The sequence below is a fragment of the Aspergillus caelatus genome, assembly GCF_009193585.1.
Source record: "Aspergillus caelatus strain CBS 763.97 unplaced genomic scaffold BDV27scaffold_272, whole genome shotgun sequence".
Classification (NCBI taxonomy): Eukaryota; Fungi; Ascomycota; class Eurotiomycetes; order Eurotiales; family Aspergillaceae; genus Aspergillus; species Aspergillus caelatus.
The window spans coordinates 6,444-24,488 of NW_022475535.1; the positions used below are offsets into that span (position 1 = coordinate 6,444).

Below are 18,045 nucleotides of genomic sequence, written 5' to 3' on the forward strand. Positions count from 1 at the left end.
GGGTCACGTTCTCAGTATCATTCATGTGCGTAAGTGCCACCAAATCACTGCGCTTTGATGACGGCTCTATTCTATGGATTACAGATTACATACGAATGAAGACATAATCCCACAGTATCCCCCAAACCGCTTCGATTACCTCCCCACAAGCGATATCAACGTCCTGGATGGTAGGTGAGATGGTCTCGCTGTAGGCCCTGTGACCCGTCTGTTAGGAAACCAGTCAGCTGCACATCAATCACCAAGTCGCGCAGTCGACGGAAGAAGGAACAAGAGATGAAGTCGGCCCGAAACTAGTGGAGGTGTTACAAAACTCCCCAATTTTCACCACTTCAGTCGGATTACATTGTGCACCAATGCATGTGACGGGATTGCAAACGGCACTAACTCAATGTATTACCCAAAAAGGTTCCAAAGATGATCACTGCGCTCCCATCATTGCCGGACGCTATGTAGATTTCATGATCCAAAGTTTTATCAGAGGGTGTTTTACATCTCATCGGACTTCAGGTGCCGCAGCCGCGGCGAAATCCCGGTTCAGGTTCGCTGTATCGGTTCCTGCGCTGGCCCTAGACTCGAATAACCGGATCCACCATCCTGGAGGGTCCAGGGGACGGTGGCCGCCATGTAGAGACGGATAGACATCATTGAAGAAATACCAGATATGACCGACGACCACACCACAAATCTCGTCTTTAGGTACGATGCCGTGGACCACCAGGCTGAATGCCATCAACACCCAGGGAAGATACGGCGCCGTGAAAACCAGGATACCGAGGAAGCTGAGACGGGTGTCAGGGTTACGGCGACCCCAAATATACACCAGACTGGAGGAGAGGGCTGTGCCCAGAAATGGAAGCGAGAGGAACGGGGAAAGAAGGAGGAGAGAGGCCATGGCGTAGAAGAGCAACCAAGAGAAACGAGCTGGGGATCGACCGGACGATTCTTCGAGAAGGCGCGAGTACCGCTGTAGGAAGAAGACATGGAATAGTAGGTCTAGACTAAGGGGTCCGAAGTAGAGAAATGTCGTAAGAAGTCGCCAGTACTGAGACACTGTCAGTGTCTTGCGCTCACCTCTTTATAGAACCGGCCAAGCTCGCAAGTGATATACATACCTGGGACTTGACATAGACCGCGCGAAAGCTGTAAAATAGCTGGAAGGGGGTCAAGATATGACACTGGACTAGTACAGATGTAGTTATAGTGGCTACTGTCCACCAGCGCGTCACCGGAGGCATTTCATAGAACCATTGTTCGAGGGGAAACTGCCCTGCTTGGCCCCCATTACCCCAGATGGCGGCCATCACGCCGGAGATTATTTAGAGTCGCAGGCCGCCAGATTATTGCAGAATGATCACTGAAAGGCAATTGCGAGCGGAGTTGAGCAATAGGCAGGATCGCGTGGAGGGTGTAGGCAGGACGATGTGGACAGCGATAGCTATCAAGATGATCAACGGTCGGCTGCGGAACAGACACCATTATATCCCGGCACTATGCAAGGCGGAGACCAAGAGCTCCAGGTGGCCTTTTCCACTTTAAAGGCGGTGGCATCTGCCACTATCATCACGTGTGCTCCTGTGACGACAGCCGCGCGCTTGGGCGGGGAATAAGACACGCTACGCGTTAATCCGAACGGCTGGGCGAAGCAGCGCATAGGTAACAGAGCCAAAGTCGGCTATCAAGTGCTCCCAACCACCCAATTTCCCTACTTGTGGACCTTTCTGGAGCAGTGACCCCTCCTAACAAGACTGGGCCTTTCCACGGCTGTTGTCTCACACAATTGGGTGCTCAGAGGGGTTGCGCCTTAAGCCAAAAGCATTCAAAAGTTCTTTGTTCCGAGTTTTAGCATACATTCGGCGCAAAAACAAACAACCGGGAAGGGAGACAGTGTGTGTCGCATGGAAATCCGCACCTGTACAATTGCCCCTCACGTACCAACTGACTCACTTGTACATTTATAAAATAATCCATTTTTAATCGCGCAAGACTTGTCATCACCATGCCACCGAAGACAGGAAAGGGTCGCAAGGTAACCGCCGTGCCGCGAGCAAAGGCGGACGGTGCCGGAAAAGAAAGCGCAGCTGCAGGCCCATCCAGTGCAGCTGCAAAAGGTTCCCCTTCAAGTAGAGGACGCAAGCCCACTGGAGGTGCTAAAGCGGGGAAGCGACCGGTTGGTCCATCGAGAAAATCAAATGTCCAACGTATGTGTATCTATTAACCGTCTTCATCAAGTTGCCATCTCTAAAACTACGAACCGTTTATGCTGATATACTTCTAGCTGGAGATCCTACCCCTCAGGGCCGCCATCGCCGTTACAAACCGGGCACTGTTGCCCTCAAAGAAATCCGCAAATATCAACGCTCTTATGACCTCCTTTTACGGAAGCTCCCATTCGCAAGACTTGTGCGCGAAGTTGCATTGGATCTACTCCCCGCAGATGTGGGATCCGAGTTGCGCTGGCAGTCGCAAGCCATCATGGCGCTGCAAGAGGCCGCGGAGGCCTTTCTTGTGCATCTATTCGAGGATACCAACCTATGTGCTCTACACGCGAAGCGAGTGACTATCATGCAGAAGGATATTCAACTGGCTCGGAGAATCCGTGGCGCTTGGGGTGGATTAGGCTGAACGCGCATTTGGCCTTGAGACGCAGTTAAGAAAAACAAGCATCCGGTGGAGAACGCACCTGGAGAGTTTGAATCTCGATCACTATAATTCCGTTGTTGTCTGGTTTTCTACAATCTTGGCATCCTCTATTATATCTGACGGCAATTTCCTCCGAATCTTGCTAGTTGGTGTATAGGTTGCAGGCGTATGGTCGGTTATGGAGTTATGTCCAGAGCAGGTCTTCTGATTCGGTTTGTGTTGGGACCACCATTGTGATTTATTGTCCATGTCAAGGCTGTAGGGTCTGTTAGTGTGGTGTGATCCGTGTATAATAGAATATGGGTGTCTGCTGAGAGGATCCCTTCTCATCTTATGAGAATGGGGGGCTTAGGAGAAGTTGTATACTTCCCGGAAATTCATCATCGCCTACCTGAACGAAGGAATTTTAATTTTATTGATACGAACCCTAGCAGAATGTTCATGTACTACTAGTAGGTAGTCTACGTACTAGTAGTGCCCAGTCGGGTATTGATTACTGATCAGCAGGTTCAGGCCAAGGCATCAAGATAAGATACTTTCGGGGGTGCATTGGATTACTATGCGGGATCAAGTCAATCAGTGCCAGTCAAACCCTGACTACTCACTTACTAGATCAATTGCAGAGGGACAACGGAAAATATGCCAGGATTTCCTAGATTGAGTGTTCTACACCCCTCCGCCAAAGCATAAACAACAATAGATGAAAACAAAAGTGCGAAGAGAATCCTGCTCAGCGAACCCGATTGAGCCATGTATATCGCGGTAGCATATCGATGATAGAAAGCCTAGAGGTCATAGAAATTCCCCGTCACATCTCTGTTTCTTCCTCTTCTCTCCCACTTTTCCAGGGGCTGTCTCCAAAAGGACTGGCAGACCAGAATAAGAAGCACTTGGTGCCGATTCAAAGCAGTAACATTGGTTAGGCTATAGAGACAGATTCATTAAGCGTAGTCGACCCGCACGCCTCCATGGTTCCTACCCTCATACCAGAGGGCATATTCACAGTGGGCGGAGAAATAAGTTGCATGTATTTCATAACCGATGTGGTAATATTCTTGGTTATCATAACCCAGGCGCACCGGCATGCGGGCCTTTTCAATCGCATCAAGATTTGGATTCAGAACTGCGTGTTTCTTTACACCTGACAAATAACAGTTAATAGATGTAGACCATATAGTTTCACAACAGTACCACTGGTTCTAAACTTACGGCGATCGAAATACAAAGGTGGTTCCTCCGCGACAGGAGTATGCAGCTCATAAAGGTTAACGCGGATTGAGTCAAAGTTCCCATAGCTACACAGTCGGTAATTCTGCCAGCTGGTCTCAATTGGCTCGGCTTCTCTGATCTCATCTCCCTAGAAGTCCATTAGTAGTTACTATATGGGCATTTTGCAGATTGCCGCACCTTCTGAATAAACCATTTCATGACTTGAATGCAATAACACCCATAGAAATCACTCCAATATCTAGCATTGTTAATTTTTGAAGGTAAAGTAGAATCTTTTGGTTGCACATACCTTTTCCTTCGGTCATGGATTTCTCTCTCATACCTCGTCTGATAGATCATGCCATAATAGTTTCTGGCTACTCGTGACTCAACTAAAGGCTTTGGTCGCTAAAGGAGATATCTCCCCGAGGAACTTCATTAAAGCGCCTCTAACAACTGCAGTCCACCCATCAACCGGGGCCAGGGCTTCCATATCTTGAGGAAGAGCATCGCAAAGGTACCTGCGAAGGTACGGACTTTGTCCAAATCCCCCAACCAAAAATAGCGCCTTCACTCTTTTCTTAGAGGTCCTCACTTGGTTATCCACAAGATAATGAACCTCTTCGAGAATTGGTTTAAACAGGTCAACCATCTCCTGTCCCCTTACCCTGAGTCGACCTCGATGAACATGGATAGCGCTGTCATCTGCAATGCCGGGAACAGGTATCATAGAATCCTGGGTTACATCTCCACAGAAAGTTCTCTTTATGACCGTCTCGAAGCGTTGCATTGCTTCGTCTAGTGTGTCACGACCCCAACCTGGCATTGAGGACAATCGACTCTCTAGGAATTTTTCAAACCGCCTATTCAAAAAAGTACTGCCACAGAGTGAGCCATCTCCGGAAGCTTCTTCTTTAAGACGCGGAGTAGGCTCCCGTTCAGCAATTGAAAACGTTATGAGATCTACCGTACCACCGCCTGCATCACAGAGAACAACAGTATCGCCAACTTCTAATCCATGAGGATTAGATGCATTCAACGCATGCATTGCAGCGGCTTCGGGCTCGGAGATTAGACGTATTGTGCCATTCTCACCAAAGCCTGCATTCTCTGCACAGCGAAGTGTGGTCATCTTGGCTTTGTCGGGTCACATTGCTGGAACAGTTAGAGCAAACTCCAGGCTAATGCTATCAAATGAAGAGCCAATCTTGGACTTCATAGTCTCGATGATATGCTTATGCAAACATCGGAGGTAGTCTGTCGCCACATCTTCAGATGAAGAGTGGTATGGCTCGGGGACTCGACGGTAGTCATAGTAGTTAAAAGAAAGGCGCGAGGCTAAACCAGGCTTCTGATCAGCAGCAAATCCAAGCTTGATTCATTGAATACGGGGCCTGCTATCGTAAATCTGGAATCCCCACAAACAAGTCGGCCCGGATTCCCCATACTCATATGCGACTTCAGTCGGCACTTTTTCGCTTGTCATTCCACCGAAAGTAGAAGGACTCTGCGGCCATTGATTGATAACATGGTGTCTCTCGGGCTTGAACAGTTGTCAGTATAAGGACAAAGTGTAGAGACAAAAGTTACTTGCATTACTTGCTGAGGCCCACGCAACACCTGAGTAGGTCGTGCCGAAATCCACAGCCACAACGATTCTATTTCCAGCCGAGGTGTCTTCCATATCGCATGTAATAGAGCTCTGCTCTCAATGGATCTGTATATAGAATTGAGTATGACGAAGTGCAGTAGACTGTCTCCCCTGTTACTAGTGTGGTTGCGTTGGTTAATGAGGTGAGCTGTAAGACAGTCAATTTGAAACTACCAACAAGTGGGAATAGAGAGTAGTGGAATCGACAGAGAAAGGAAGACCAAATTGCTGTGTTGTGTTAGTCAAATAGAAGTGAATAAAAATCACTATAACACTCACTTTCTGTTCTAATCATCATCTCATCTCATGGAATCAGTACAATCACTAGTCCAATAGTTCATCCACTGTATTGCTTCAGGTCGGCATAGTCATCGCTCATCAAGCACTGAGAATCTCAAGACTTTTTTATACTAACCTCGGACATTCCGCTTCGTCTTGGACGATATTCCCTCCCTTGTGCCTCGACTCTTTTTTTTTTTTTTTTTTATTGCGACAGAGAGAACATGGATGGAAATATCGTTTCAAACCCAATAGTCTATGATGTATGTATACCCCTCGATCACAACGTCTTTCGCAAAGATTCTGAGGTAATAAACCGTCCTTTAGGGTCAAAATCATTCTTTAGCCGGCAATGTACCAGCCACTACCTCTTCGAGAGACCCGAACCGAGACGAATTCCCGGTACAAAGTGCTTTGAAAAAACTGAAACTAAATGCAAACGGCATTCACGAGGGTGTGAACTCTGTTGGCCAATACATATCGCAGCAAGCTTCCAGGATTGAGCAGATAGAACAACAACTAAAAGACGCACACCAGCGCATCCAGAAGTTGGAGGTTGAACTTCAAACTCAGATACTTAGAACTATGCCTGACTACCAAATCACTGATGCGACTATTTCCGAGAATTTCCTGGTAGCCCGCGATAGCCTCTGTGAGTGGGTGGAGGGGTTTCCTGATATCAAGTCTTTCACCGAAGCTCTATATGATGCCGTCCATCGCGGAGGTATTGATGAGAACCTGCTTACCTTTCCGAGAGAGTTTCAGTTAGAACTCAATCACGCACAAACTGAGATATTGACAATGATTATCTTCAATATTGTTCGAGAACATATACTCGAACCTCTAGTATTCGCCGCGCCGCCAGCGGATCAAGAACTCCTAGAGCACCTTTATGACATGATATCGATGCTGGAACCGAAAAAAGGTTGGCGTACCCTCAACCACTGAATACAGGCGATTGCTTATCTTCGTAGATACTAAAAGTATTAATCTCTGGCGGTCAGATACAGTGAGGGCTTACACTGCAACTCAGGTTTACAAGGATAAGATTATTCAATGCTGTTCTGGATTAGCCGATCACTTGCGTGGTTTTTTCAGTTACTTCAGCTATGAGGAAACAGTTGATTTGGACCCAAAGTTTGCAAGGCTCGAGCAACAGGTCTTACCACAAATTGCAGCTCTTGCGCTGAGATTGAAATGTTCGCCGGAACAGTACTGGTGGGGATGGGATCGAGATTTCGATTGGACCCAGCCTATAATTGTCTACAAGAGCTATCTGAGTCATCTCATAATCATGGATGCCCATACCCACCACACGCTTAACCCTCAGGCTGCGAGGTTTGCGAATATACAGGATGATGCGCCTATTGGTGTGGTCCTTCTGCGTTTATATCCGCCTTTGTTTCGCTCGGTCCCTGGAACGCAAAATGATATTCTGATTCAAAAAGAAGTGGTTGTGATCCAAGGATATGAAAGTCTGCCTCCAAACTTGAAAGCAGAGGTTGATTCTCTGGCAACAAAAGGGTGATATGCGACTCCGGTCCTGTGCCTTGCATCGTTCGCATTTCAAGTTCGAATTATGCCTCTTCGTGGGGACAAGGACAACGTGAGAAAGTATTCACAGTCATGAGTAATTCCTCCTTAAATTTTCTACTCGTTATGTTTCCGCGGAACTAAGATCTGAACTCCAATAAAAGATATGCTTAGACAAGCCGTGAAGTATGTACACCGTATACCCCTAGCGACTGGCGTAGCTAGTAGTGTATTTCCGTAGAGCTGGACATCACCTAGGGAGGTAGAAAAGGAAGATGTTTTATGCTACAGTTATTGAACTTTGGACCTGCCTTAATCCTACACCTTACTGCTACTCAACCGATTAACCGATTCCTGACCTCCATCCATCAGGGTCGGGTCCAGACTGCAATGTGTAAGCCGGCGGACACCAGTCGACAGACAACGACTCTTTAAAGGGCATGCATGAATCACTTGCTTCATTGGAACCTGGAACGGCTCAGTTTGGCCAAAGTCGTGGAATATACTCCTTGAATTCTATGTCTACTACATGATGGGGGTTTTTCATGAAATGATGCCTACTATGTCTTCATTGCGCCGTTATACCCTATACACCTCAGACCCTAGATGGTATCATATACTAGACCCAGAAAGTCACATCAGTATAACAAAAGAAAAACAAGTAAAGGAAGGAGTATAACAAGAGCCAGGAGCTAGGAGGGCCTTTTCAATGCGGGCGGTAATCCCATCATTACTCGATGGCCCTCCTCGCGGACACCTTTCGCTTCATCATTCTTTCCTTGCCTCTCCAGAGTCTCTGCCAGCATCTCGTCCGTGACACTGACCCAGAGTCGATCGTTGGCTTTCTTTGCCATTGCACGACCTGCTCGCGCGCTCTTTTCGGCCTGTTCCCCGACAACCCCCCGGAAATACTTCCAACTCATGAATGTTAGGGTCATGCAAGTAATCTGACTATTGCTGATCGCCGTGGCTGACTGGAGAGCTTGCTGGAGGAACTGCTTGGTTTGTATGGTTGATTCGGTCTGCACGGTAGCGCATACCAGATAGTAAGCTGCCTGGATATATTTGTTGGGGCTACCCTTGCAAAATGATTCAACGGTTGCCAGAATGTTGGGGAGCTGAAAGTGTGATGCATGAGTTGGATCACGGAGTATGAGAACGGTATTGAGGGCTGCAAGAAGTGCAATGTCACGCCGGGGGTCATTGCGGGCTGTTTTGCTCGTCGATGGAGATAACGAAAGAAGAGGGGATTGAAAAGCGTCGAGAGCAGCTTTCAGATCGCCAGTTGCTTGTGCAATGGTACCCGCAGCGTACTCCATCAGACATTGAACAGTATCAGGTAGACACTCGCCAAGCTCTTGCGTTTCTTGTCGGAGGTCCTTCAGCGTTTTGCTGGCAAGGTCCCAGTCCGTGCGGCCACAGGCAAGGAACACTTGTTGAAGAAGAAGGTTACAGTACAGCGTCCTGCGCCATTCTACACGCCTATTCGCATTGACCATTGATTCAGTGATGTCCTGTGGCGATTTAAAACTCCCTAGACGACGAAGTTAGCGTTGGCCTAACCAAAGCTGACGCAGCGCTTACCCTGTATCATGCGTATCCCCTCCTGGAGGAACTTCTCAGCTTTACGGCCATCGTAGGAGTTCTTGCAACTGAGCGTGATGGAACTTAAGAAATAGCAAAGCGCGTAGAGATCATGCTGAGGTAGCCAATTAAAGCTCAAGAGCAACGTGCCATTCTGGACCTGAAGGATGTCCCCGGTGTCTATTGACGACGGTCCTGCGGATTTGCCACTTAGAGGAATGGAGAACGACCCATCGGCACGCCAATTAGGGTCGTTCAATCGCTCGTCCATCAGGTCTTGTAAGTTCTTCAACTTCTGTGACGATTGATTGATGTCATATTCAAGAAGACTGCAACAAATATCGACCATTTGCACCAGCGTCGTCAGCTGCGGTATATGGCGAAGCTCGTCATTAAGCTGGTGGCTCCGAGCTACCGCCAGGGCGCGCTGAGCCTGTTCAATGGAGTCGAAGCCGGATCCCTGTTGTAGATGTGCAAGGGCCTCGATGACAGCCGACATGGCCGAAACAGCCTTATCGCCATTGCGGTTGGCCATATTAGCGATCTTGTGTAGGTGTTGCAGGGCTGCAACGGAGTCCTGGTGGGCTGAGGAAGACAGCGAGAGGGATACTCGGAGGAAACGAAATGCATACTCCCAGGCAGAGTGCCGATATCTATGCTAGTCAGCATATGACCTGTGCACCGTGAGCCTGAAAATCACTCACGCTTCTACATCCTGGATCATCCCATCCACAGCTTTCATTGAGGCCTTAGGGTTTGTCTTGTGTAGCATCCGTGCCAAAAGATGTTGCATGCTGTATTTCAAGTCCAGCATACGGTTCTGCAGCATTGTAAGTAACCAGGGAAACAGCAACGGAATACTGAGTTTAACGCAAAAGCGACTTACCCGCTCGCACAAGTCAATCTATCAGCACGATGTTAGCAGCGTGGCCAGATAGTGAGTCTCTAGGGGTTGGACATACGCCTTTACTCAATGCGGTCTCCGCTTCGAGATCATTGTCCGTCTCCTCGAACAGAATGCGCGCATACCTTAATCGCACAAGGGCTTCGACTCGGGGTTGTAACCTCCAGTTCTAACCAGATTTGAAGAATACAGTTAGTCAGAAGTAGGTAAAATCAATATCAGCGAAGCGAATTCCACACCAACCTTCAACACCGCTTCCAAGCAACCAAGACCCGTCGCGACCAACTTATAGTATTCCTCCACTTCCAATTCCTGTTTCAGTAAGGCGACCATAGTTCCGTTACTATGGGCCGCGTTGAGATATTCATCCGCCATCGCCAGGAGCAGGACCTGATAGTCGATGGGAGGCTTTGCTGGTTTTTGGGGTGTCATTTGCCCAGCCTGTCGCTGCGCTTGCTTCTTGGACGGCGGCCGTTGGAGTTTCTGCTGTATTTCCGGGGGTGGAGCTGGTATCAAGACTTGGGGGGCTGGCCTGGGTGACAGTACCGGGGGGGTTGCCGTAACAGGTGGGGGTCGGACAGTTGGGGGGGGAATCGGTGCAGTCGCGGCGGTAGGTTTGGGCATCGCCTTTGGTGTAACCTTTGGTGTCGGTTTCGGCGTAGGTTTCGGTGTAGGCTTCGGTGTTGTGCTTGGTGTAGCACTTGGTGTAGCCTGTGGGGGCTTGCCATAAACTTGGTTCCCTTGGTTTGGACTAGCAGCTGTGTACGTTGGTTGCGTTGCGGCGGGGGTAGTGAGTGCAGGGGAGACGCTACTGGCTGCAGCGGTAGAGACCGCAGGTTGTCCACCATATTGAGATGGCCTTTGTGTAAATTGGGAAGGCGATATAGAAGGGAGAGGCGGCGTGTTGAACAAGTCGGATGGGTTCACATATTGCGGTTGCGGCTGTTGTTGTTGCGGTTGCGGTTGCGGCGGCGGTTGAGGTTGAGGTTGATGTTGAGGCTGTGGTTGTGGTTGTGGTTGTTGATTATATGTGTGTGCGTAGGCGGGATAGGCCGGGATCATGACCTGAGGATAAACGACTGGCTTGCCATATTGATATGGCGAAACGTTCGGGTGGGCATTATTGTACAGTAGCTGCTGCGGCTGGATGGTCTGCTGGGGTTGAATAGGAGGCTGCTGCAGGTACTGCGAAGGATATTGACCGTTATGAGGTGGTGGTGGTGGATAGCTCATCGCCCCAGGACGCAGATAATGCTTCGTGGTGATCGCTGCACTCTGCTTCTCCCGGAGTCTATACTTTCGTTCATTTAGAAGTAGAAGTTGGTGATCACCTTTTGGGGAGTGTTTGATCGCGATATTAAATCCGCTTTTCCCTTTTGAGGTCGGCTTCGGAGAAACCCCTAAGGCGGTCAGTTTGAAGACCTATTTATTCTCTCGGGATATACATTCATTGTGAGATCCTTCTCTATTAACCGCCATTCTATAAACAACGGTTTGTATATATAAACGCGCATTATACTTGTCTAGTATATATCCTAGCTGAACAGGGCGTCAATTGCCGTCCATCCCCGATCAGCACTTCCAAGTTGCTACATATATATTCACAATGGAGATTCGATGTATATTTCTAGACTTCTAGTATAGTCATTATAAAGAATTAAGCCAACAAGAAATAGTAATTACACGTTAAGGACAAAAAAGCAAACAGAGAAAGGAGAATATTGAGTCGTATAATAACACTGACTCCCAAAATAGCGCCTCTATACAGTACCTTTGCCATTCCTTTCACGAGGCATAGCCCACCCAACCTGCCTCTCCTTACGTTCCATGCATTCATATCATACCAATCGATGCATATAATTGATTTATTGACTGGCTCTGCATGCCGGGTTCTAGAATGTCCATCTCGAGAGACGGGGGATCATTAAGAGGAGGGTGTTCGCGGATGGTCCAAGGACATAACTCGCTGCAGTTGTCCACGTCAATCGTATTCTCTGCCGGATGGATCCTCTGCACGGCCCATGCTTGATCCGGGATAGGGGACGTCCCTCCAAGACATCTCTCAGTCCAAAAGAAATATGTGGCTCTTCCGGAATTCTCGTCAATTTGACTAGGTTGCTTGCGAGGGCATTTTAACGAAGAATTACAGGAGTTGCAAACGGATATTCGCTGGCAGGAGGCGCAGAAACTATCATACAGTCGGCAAATTGTGGTTTGGCAGACGCTGGAAAGCCAGAGATCAACTGATCGGTGTGCGCATCCAAACCGAGGAGTGATAAACTCTTCCTTCCCTAGCTGCCCTGACCCCGTTGATAGCCGATACTCAGTCTTGATCTTCAACTGGCCATTCTCGTCTAACTCCGGAAATAATTCAATCTTCAACTGTGTAGAGCCATAGTTTTCGGTGCAGGTATGCCAGCAAAATCGTTCCTGGACATCGGTTCCAAATTGCGCAGTCAAGGCTGTTATCGATTTCTGTCGCATCAGCAAGAGTTCAACGAGGTCCATCTTATCTCGGAAAGTTAGCTTTTTGCATGGACACAAATCGACTATGCCTGCGAGATCCCCTAGTTCACAAGACCGTTCCTCAGGCTTTCGTTTGAGTTCTCGTGAAGAGAACAAACCTCGTGGATGTAGCTTCAGGCATTTCGAGCATGCTCGCCACGTGTTGTTTTCTAGCACTTTGACGAACTGCCACCGAGTAGTAACGAAATTGTGCCCATTCCGGTAATGATGGAAGAGTGGTGCGAAATCCCGATTGAAGTGCAGTGACTTGGAGTCCAGGATTGCGCCGGATATTGCAAACAGACGTTTACACGTCAATGCCAGAGAGGCCTCTGCCAGTACAGGTAGATGAGAAACGATCTCAAGCAGTAGCTCGGTGGGCAATTCGAGGAGGTAACACCGCTTCGGGGAGCCAGGATTTGACCTGTCCGGACTTCGTGACCAAAGATGCATCTTTGTGATAGTCTTTAATCTTTTCCCAGCACGACGAAGACCATATGCCATATCGATGGAAAACCGTGAATCTGGACCATAGACTGAACCGAGAACCAGGGCCTTCTTGAGCTGTTCTCGGATTTTTGAGGGTTTTGTATGGGGATATGTGTCTGGGGACCGACAGAGACTCATAGGTGAAATGGGAGCCAAATCATCTCCTGCTGTTGCTGGAGTCTCATGGCGTATAATAAGAGGACTGGGAGCGTACCGCGTGACGAAAAGATGACCCTACAAGAAAGAGAGAGGGAGTGCAGAAGGAAGGACGTTTGACCTTGAAGTAGTCCACACGAATGCTCTCGGTTTCGCACGCAAACGGCGCACGGGGTAGGGTCACAGTGTAATGACTGTGATAAGAATTACATACCAATTCGGTATTGACTGATCTAGTGCAAGCAAAGTAGAAGAGTCAACATGAGAGCCTGCTGACTGGTACTGTATTAAAACTCCACTGCTAAAATTTTTTAGGAAGTGGGTGCTAAAGTTGAAGAGGTCTATGATGCTATGTTCCATTCTATAGTTGGTTTCCGCATCCGGCATCAACCTGGTAACCGCAATAAGAATTGCACGCACCTCTCGATTTCCAAACTCAAGAATGTCCATGATTGCAGACAGGGGAATTGAACTCAGAGTGCTTGCAACCCAGCTAGCCTGACCAGGAAAGAGATACAAACGCCGCCATGCCTCATGTCAACTGACAACCCTTTTTGGCGCCTCGTGATATCCATGACGTACATCACGAGCTGAGTCATCTGGAGGCTGACTGATCATTGAACATCAAAAGCTATACCCAAGATAGCATAGCGCAGTCACTGGCAGCAAGATAAGGTGCTTATGTCATGCAGTCCCCTATCGGGCAATGATGCCGAGGCACATGAACCCCAGCGCAAAAGAACTTGTTCGGAATAAAATATATTTGGTACAATTATTGGAAGGGTCTTCTGCGTTTTGCTTTCCTTTTCTTTTTCTTTCTCTTTTCCTTTCTCTTTTTCTTTCTCTTTTTCTTTACTTTTACTTTTACTTTTATTTTTCTTTTTCTCTTTTCCACTGATATCAATTCTTACAAGTGTGGTTGGTTGTGATAAGCCTCCTTGCCCTCAGCCCGTATGGCTTCCGCTGAGACTTCCGCTACTACTCTCTTGACCTCCTTTCCGGTGCCAATCTTACTGTCGGGATTGCTTGTAATGGGCATGCTATCATGGTTGCGCCCAAATGGTCGTGTTTCATTCTTTCACTCAAAAGACAATAACCTAATACTGAAGAAAGTCGGGAAAGGAACTAAACAACAGATTACCTTGACGGATCTCTGTCGTACTGCCACACCGAAGACATGTCGGCTCAACCCGTTTTTGTTCAACGGCCATCTCCAGACGGCTTGGACTACGGTGAAGTTTGATGACGTTCCTGTATACTATAAACGCTGGATGTTCGAAGCCGATAACCCGATGTTCAGTGGGCATTTCGCGGTGGACTTCGTTGTCGATCCATTCGAAGCTCCCAAGGACAGCCAACTGACGGATCGGGAGAGAAAATACACTCAGCCATCGGGTTTGCCGGAAAGGACAGCGTTCTTCGCGGCAGATGAATTTGAAGCGCTTCCTTCAGATGATACGAAACCCATGCTTGTTATTCTCCATGGCCTGAGTGGTGGATCACACGAGATTTACCTACGCCACGTCGTGGCACCGCTCATTGCTGATGGGGAATGGGAAGCGTGTGTTATCAATTCTAGGGGCTGTGCTCAAACCAAAATAACCAGCGGCGTGCTATATAATGCTCGTGCCACGTGGGACGTCCGTCAAGCCGTCAAGTGGCTTCGGAAGACATTCCCGAACCGGCCATTGTTTGGGATCGGATTCTCCCTCGGTGCAAATATCCTCACCAATGTAAGTCATCTCTAGCGTAGCTTGCCGGCTGTATCCTGATGGTCTGGACTTGTATAGTATTTGGGCGAAGAAGGTGAAGCTTGCCAGTTGAAAGCCGCGGTACTTTGTGCAAGCCCTTGGAGCCTAGAAGTAAGCTCCGTGAGCTTGCAAAGCAGCTGGATAGGACTCGAGGTCTACAGTAAAGTGATGGGATCAAACATGAAACGACTTTTTGAACAGTAGGCCGTCCTTCGTATATCCGGACTTACTGCTGGTCGACTAACAGCCAATGTCATTAGTCACGTAGAGGAGGTCTCCAAGAATCCTCGGGTTGATATTGATGCAGTTCGGAGTACTAAATACTTGCATGAGTTCGACCGGTGAGCGGCCACACTATGATATTATTATCTCCAGGAGGTTCCTGACTTGTCAATTCGCACTAGGGCTTTGCAATGTGCGTCATGGGGTTACCCCACAGAGGGTGCCTACTACCGTGATGCTTCGTCCATTGATTCGGTGCTTGCTATTAAAATCCCTTTCTTTGCTGTACAAGCTGAGGATGACCCGGTGAGTTCGACACGCTGAATTTGACTACTCTCATGCGCTGACTAGCAGCAGATTGCTACCGTCAAAGCACTTCCTTTCCAGGAAATCGGACAAACCCCTTATGGTGTTATGATGACAACGTCCTGGGGTGGGCATCTTGGCTGGTTTGAACTTGGAGGCAGCAGATGGTTTGTGAAGCCAGTAAGTTGTTGTCTACTATTGTTGCTGCTTTCCCACGCCTAATACGTTGAACAGGTGACCAATTTCCTAAACCTCATGGCCAAGGAAGTCGACCTCAAGACTCCTTTCTTGGTTGAAAACCTCGAGAAAGCTCCAGGCCACGCTGCCAACCATGCTAGCAATCTCGATGTAACACCAAAACCGGATTTCAATCCTATGCGTCGCAAACTGGATTTCCAGTCTGCACTTTTGAACTAGGCTTATGAAGTAATCGTTCAATCGCAGCTGATAGTTACCGAAGCCGTTGCTCAGTGGTGTGATTTATGAAGCAAGAAGATTGTCATGAGTTGCCATTCATGTCAAAACATAGACCGGTGGAAACGCCAAACCCCATCTAGATACATAGACTTGGTATAGACAGAAATACTTTTGTACAAAAATTCTCAAGCAAATGAAACGCTTTTTCTCTTTCCTTTCGACTTCGAAGACGACCCGTTAGTTTGAGCTGCTGTAGTATCGGGTTTCGTGTCTTCATTGCTATCACCCTTGCGCTTGCGCTTTTGACGGATCGCGGCCTTGGTCTCATCCTGTTCGCCGATATTCGTTAGCAACTTATGGCCTCTTTGGAGAAGAAACACATCTTCGGAACAATATAACGCACCAATTTATTTTTCTTCTGTGCTTGTCTAGCCTCGGCTTCCTTTCTCTTCGCTTCTCGGATCTCCTCTAACTGACGGGCCTTCTGCAATTTGGACTCAATCTGCCCTTCTTTCTCGGCATTAACCATAGCAAGAATGGTAGCCATTCCCTCCTGCGAAAGCGCATTAGCAACGGGGTGTGCAGACGAGGAACCATGCCACCTATAGACATACCTGGTCATCAACAAAGACCTTTCCCTTCTTCTTCCCTTTTGGTTTCACCACCCCAACAGGCGTGATTGCATTCAACTTCGGCAGGTCCAATTCCTCCTCCGTATACTCTCTCTTCTTCTTCTTCTTCAACTGGCTTGCTTCGGTGCGCGCCTTCGACTTAACTTCCTTTGGCGGCGGGCGCTTGGCGGCTTTCTTGCTCACTTTCGATGCGGAGGAAAGAGGCTTGCTCTTATTCGAGTCTTTGCCTGAGGGCTTGGCCGAGCCCGGTTTTGCTGCCATTTTTCTTTTTTTGTTTTGTTCGGAGGTATCTATGAGGCTATCGCATGCACGTGAGGATTATGAAAAAGAGACTCGGCGATGAAGGAAGACTCGAGATTAAGTCACGCCACAAGCGAGATAGAAGGATAAATTGAACAACCTTGGGATGACAACAACAAAAATAGACTACCCCACCAGTCCGATATAAGACTCAATAGTCTAATGGGAAAAGCTAAAAATGAAGCAGAAAAAAAAAAGGAAACGAAAGAATTGAAAGATCCAAGCCCCGTTTCGCAAAGACAGAACGGCGAAGAAATTTTTTGAAATAGGTAGGCGGTGAAAGAATCCCGCCGAGAGCATGAACCGACCTCCACCATCCCATCTCATCGTCACGCTAACCCGAGCCCGAAAGGAACGTCGACCCTCTTTCTCAGCGTCTCTCCCCTCTTCCCCCCTCCCTCCCAGTGTGCCATTGTCAAGTACCCGGCCTGGGGTTACAGACTCACATCCTTCCAAAATGACCATCAATCCCACTTACCTCGCGCAGCGCACGCGCTCCTGTACGTCCACCTTGCTCCCAGCAGGCCCAGCCCGTCCGACCTTTAGAAATTGCCGCGATGTCAATGGACGAAAATGCAAAGCTAACCATCTCGCCTCCAACAGCTGTCAACTGGACCGATGCCAGGGCCCGTGTCCTCAAGTCCTACAGAGAATGGCTTAGAGCGGTCAGTGAACCCAATTCTTGTCTCTGCTGGTGTTCTGGCGTGTGTAGTCGTGGAGGGTTCCCGACATTCGATATCACAACTGAACCCAGTCGCTCGACCGAGGATCGTACCGAGTCATTACTTTGAAGTGCGAGAAAACTAACATGGAACCCATTGAACCGAACAGTCCCCCGAGATCCAGACCATGTACTCCCTGAACATGCCCGTATCCGCCATCCGCACCAAGGTCCGCCAGGAGTTCGAGAAGCACCGCTACGTGAAGCAGCTCGGTGCTGTCGATGTCCTGCTATTCCAGAGCCACTCTGAGTACCAGGTTAGTCCAAGTTCGGTCTTTGCTGAGATGCGATGATGCCGAGTGCACGGTTGCACTTGTTCCATTGCAGTCATACCATCTTCAATGGGAATCAAGTATACTGATGCTCCTCTCTACGCGCTAGGAAACTCTTAACTACTGGAAGCAGCTTTCTCATGTGATGAAGTACTTCCGTCCAGAGGAGGACCCCGGTGCCCGGCTACCTCCTAACTTCATCTCGGGCTTCTTGGAAGGCCGCAATTGAATTGAATTGTTCTTGAGTATCTTCGCATTGAAATCTTTACCTTGGTTCGAGGATTACACCGATAGAGTGTCATGTAAATATTGTCAGAGTAGCTAACGTCGGATTTGTCAAGTTATAGCCAGTCCTCGATAGGCGTAGTGTAGATGTAGTACAGTTACGTGCGAGATTACCCTCAACCATTCTTACGAGTTCCAGTGACCTAACAAATCCGAGAAGATACATGTAGATAGTATTGGACTCTA

The 18,045-nt window shown here is 48.3% G+C and overlaps 8 protein-coding genes across 8 annotated transcripts; 4 read left to right on the top strand and 4 right to left on the bottom strand.

The window, feature by feature from the left end:
- Positions 1-264: 264 nt before the first annotated feature.
- Positions 265-1,489, bottom strand: derA (putative ER-associated proteolytic system protein Der1). The gene is made up of 2 exons (XM_032076934.1): positions 1,116-1,489; positions 265-1,045 (listed from the first exon to the last, which is right to left on the bottom strand). Exons 1-2 carry the CDS (start codon positions 1,302-1,304, stop codon positions 497-499), a joined length of 738 nt encoding a protein of 245 aa, XP_031922373.1. The 5' UTR covers positions 1,305-1,489; the 3' UTR covers positions 265-496.
- Positions 1,490-1,672: 183 nt separating this feature from the next.
- On the top strand, positions 1,673-2,666 carry BDV27DRAFT_56015 (histone H3 family protein). Its single transcript, XM_032076935.1, has 2 exons — positions 1,673-2,201; positions 2,279-2,666. Exons 1-2 carry the CDS (start codon positions 2,000-2,002, stop codon positions 2,623-2,625), a joined length of 549 nt encoding a protein of 182 aa, XP_031922374.1. The 5' UTR covers positions 1,673-1,999; the 3' UTR covers positions 2,626-2,666.
- Positions 2,667-3,584: 918 nt separating this feature from the next.
- Positions 3,585-4,984, bottom strand: BDV27DRAFT_162763 (Hsp70 family protein; the record flags this gene model as incomplete). The annotated part of the gene is made up of 3 exons (XM_032073440.1): positions 3,585-3,784; positions 3,853-4,000; positions 4,307-4,984. The coding sequence occupies 3 exons, from the start codon at positions 4,982-4,984 to the stop codon at positions 3,585-3,587; spliced, it is 1,026 nt and encodes a 341-aa protein (XP_031922375.1).
- A 1,022-nt stretch (positions 4,985-6,006) lies between these two features.
- On the top strand, positions 6,007-7,310 carry BDV27DRAFT_162764 (uncharacterized protein; the record flags this gene model as incomplete). Its single annotated transcript, XM_032073441.1, has 3 exons — positions 6,007-6,045; positions 6,110-6,707; positions 6,757-7,310. 3 exons carry the CDS (start codon positions 6,007-6,009, stop codon positions 7,308-7,310), a joined length of 1,191 nt encoding a protein of 396 aa, XP_031922376.1.
- Positions 7,311-8,007: 697 nt separating this feature from the next.
- Positions 8,008-12,935, bottom strand: BDV27DRAFT_162765 (uncharacterized protein; the record flags this gene model as incomplete). The annotated part of the gene is made up of 7 exons (XM_032073442.1): positions 8,008-8,849; positions 8,900-9,552; positions 9,604-9,719; positions 9,786-9,803; positions 9,862-9,972; positions 10,047-11,203; positions 11,648-12,935. 7 exons carry the CDS (start codon positions 12,933-12,935, stop codon positions 8,008-8,010), a joined length of 4,185 nt encoding a protein of 1,394 aa, XP_031922377.1.
- Positions 12,936-13,750: 815 nt separating this feature from the next.
- Positions 13,751-15,817, top strand: BDV27DRAFT_136382 (putative hydrolase, alpha/beta fold family). Its single transcript, XM_032068750.1, has 6 exons — positions 13,751-14,686; positions 14,744-14,904; positions 14,965-15,045; positions 15,109-15,232; positions 15,284-15,412; positions 15,467-15,817. Exons 1-6 carry the CDS (start codon positions 13,907-13,909, stop codon positions 15,647-15,649), a joined length of 1,458 nt encoding a protein of 485 aa, XP_031922378.1. The 5' UTR covers positions 13,751-13,906; the 3' UTR covers positions 15,650-15,817.
- On the bottom strand, positions 15,818-16,732 carry loc1. Its single transcript, XM_032068751.1, has 3 exons — positions 16,264-16,732; positions 16,053-16,202; positions 15,818-15,978 (listed from the first exon to the last, which is right to left on the bottom strand). The coding sequence occupies exons 1-3, from the start codon at positions 16,540-16,542 to the stop codon at positions 15,835-15,837; spliced, it is 573 nt and encodes a 190-aa protein (XP_031922379.1). The 5' UTR covers positions 16,543-16,732; the 3' UTR covers positions 15,818-15,834.
- Positions 16,688-17,920, top strand: BDV27DRAFT_136384 (putative NADH-ubiquinone oxidoreductase B14 subunit). The gene is made up of 5 exons (XM_032068752.1): positions 16,688-16,850; positions 16,934-17,081; positions 17,185-17,246; positions 17,413-17,559; positions 17,684-17,920. Exons 2-5 carry the CDS (start codon positions 17,039-17,041, stop codon positions 17,801-17,803), a joined length of 372 nt encoding a protein of 123 aa, XP_031922380.1. The 5' UTR covers positions 16,688-16,850; positions 16,934-17,038; the 3' UTR covers positions 17,804-17,920.
- Positions 17,921-18,045: the final 125 nt, after the last annotated feature.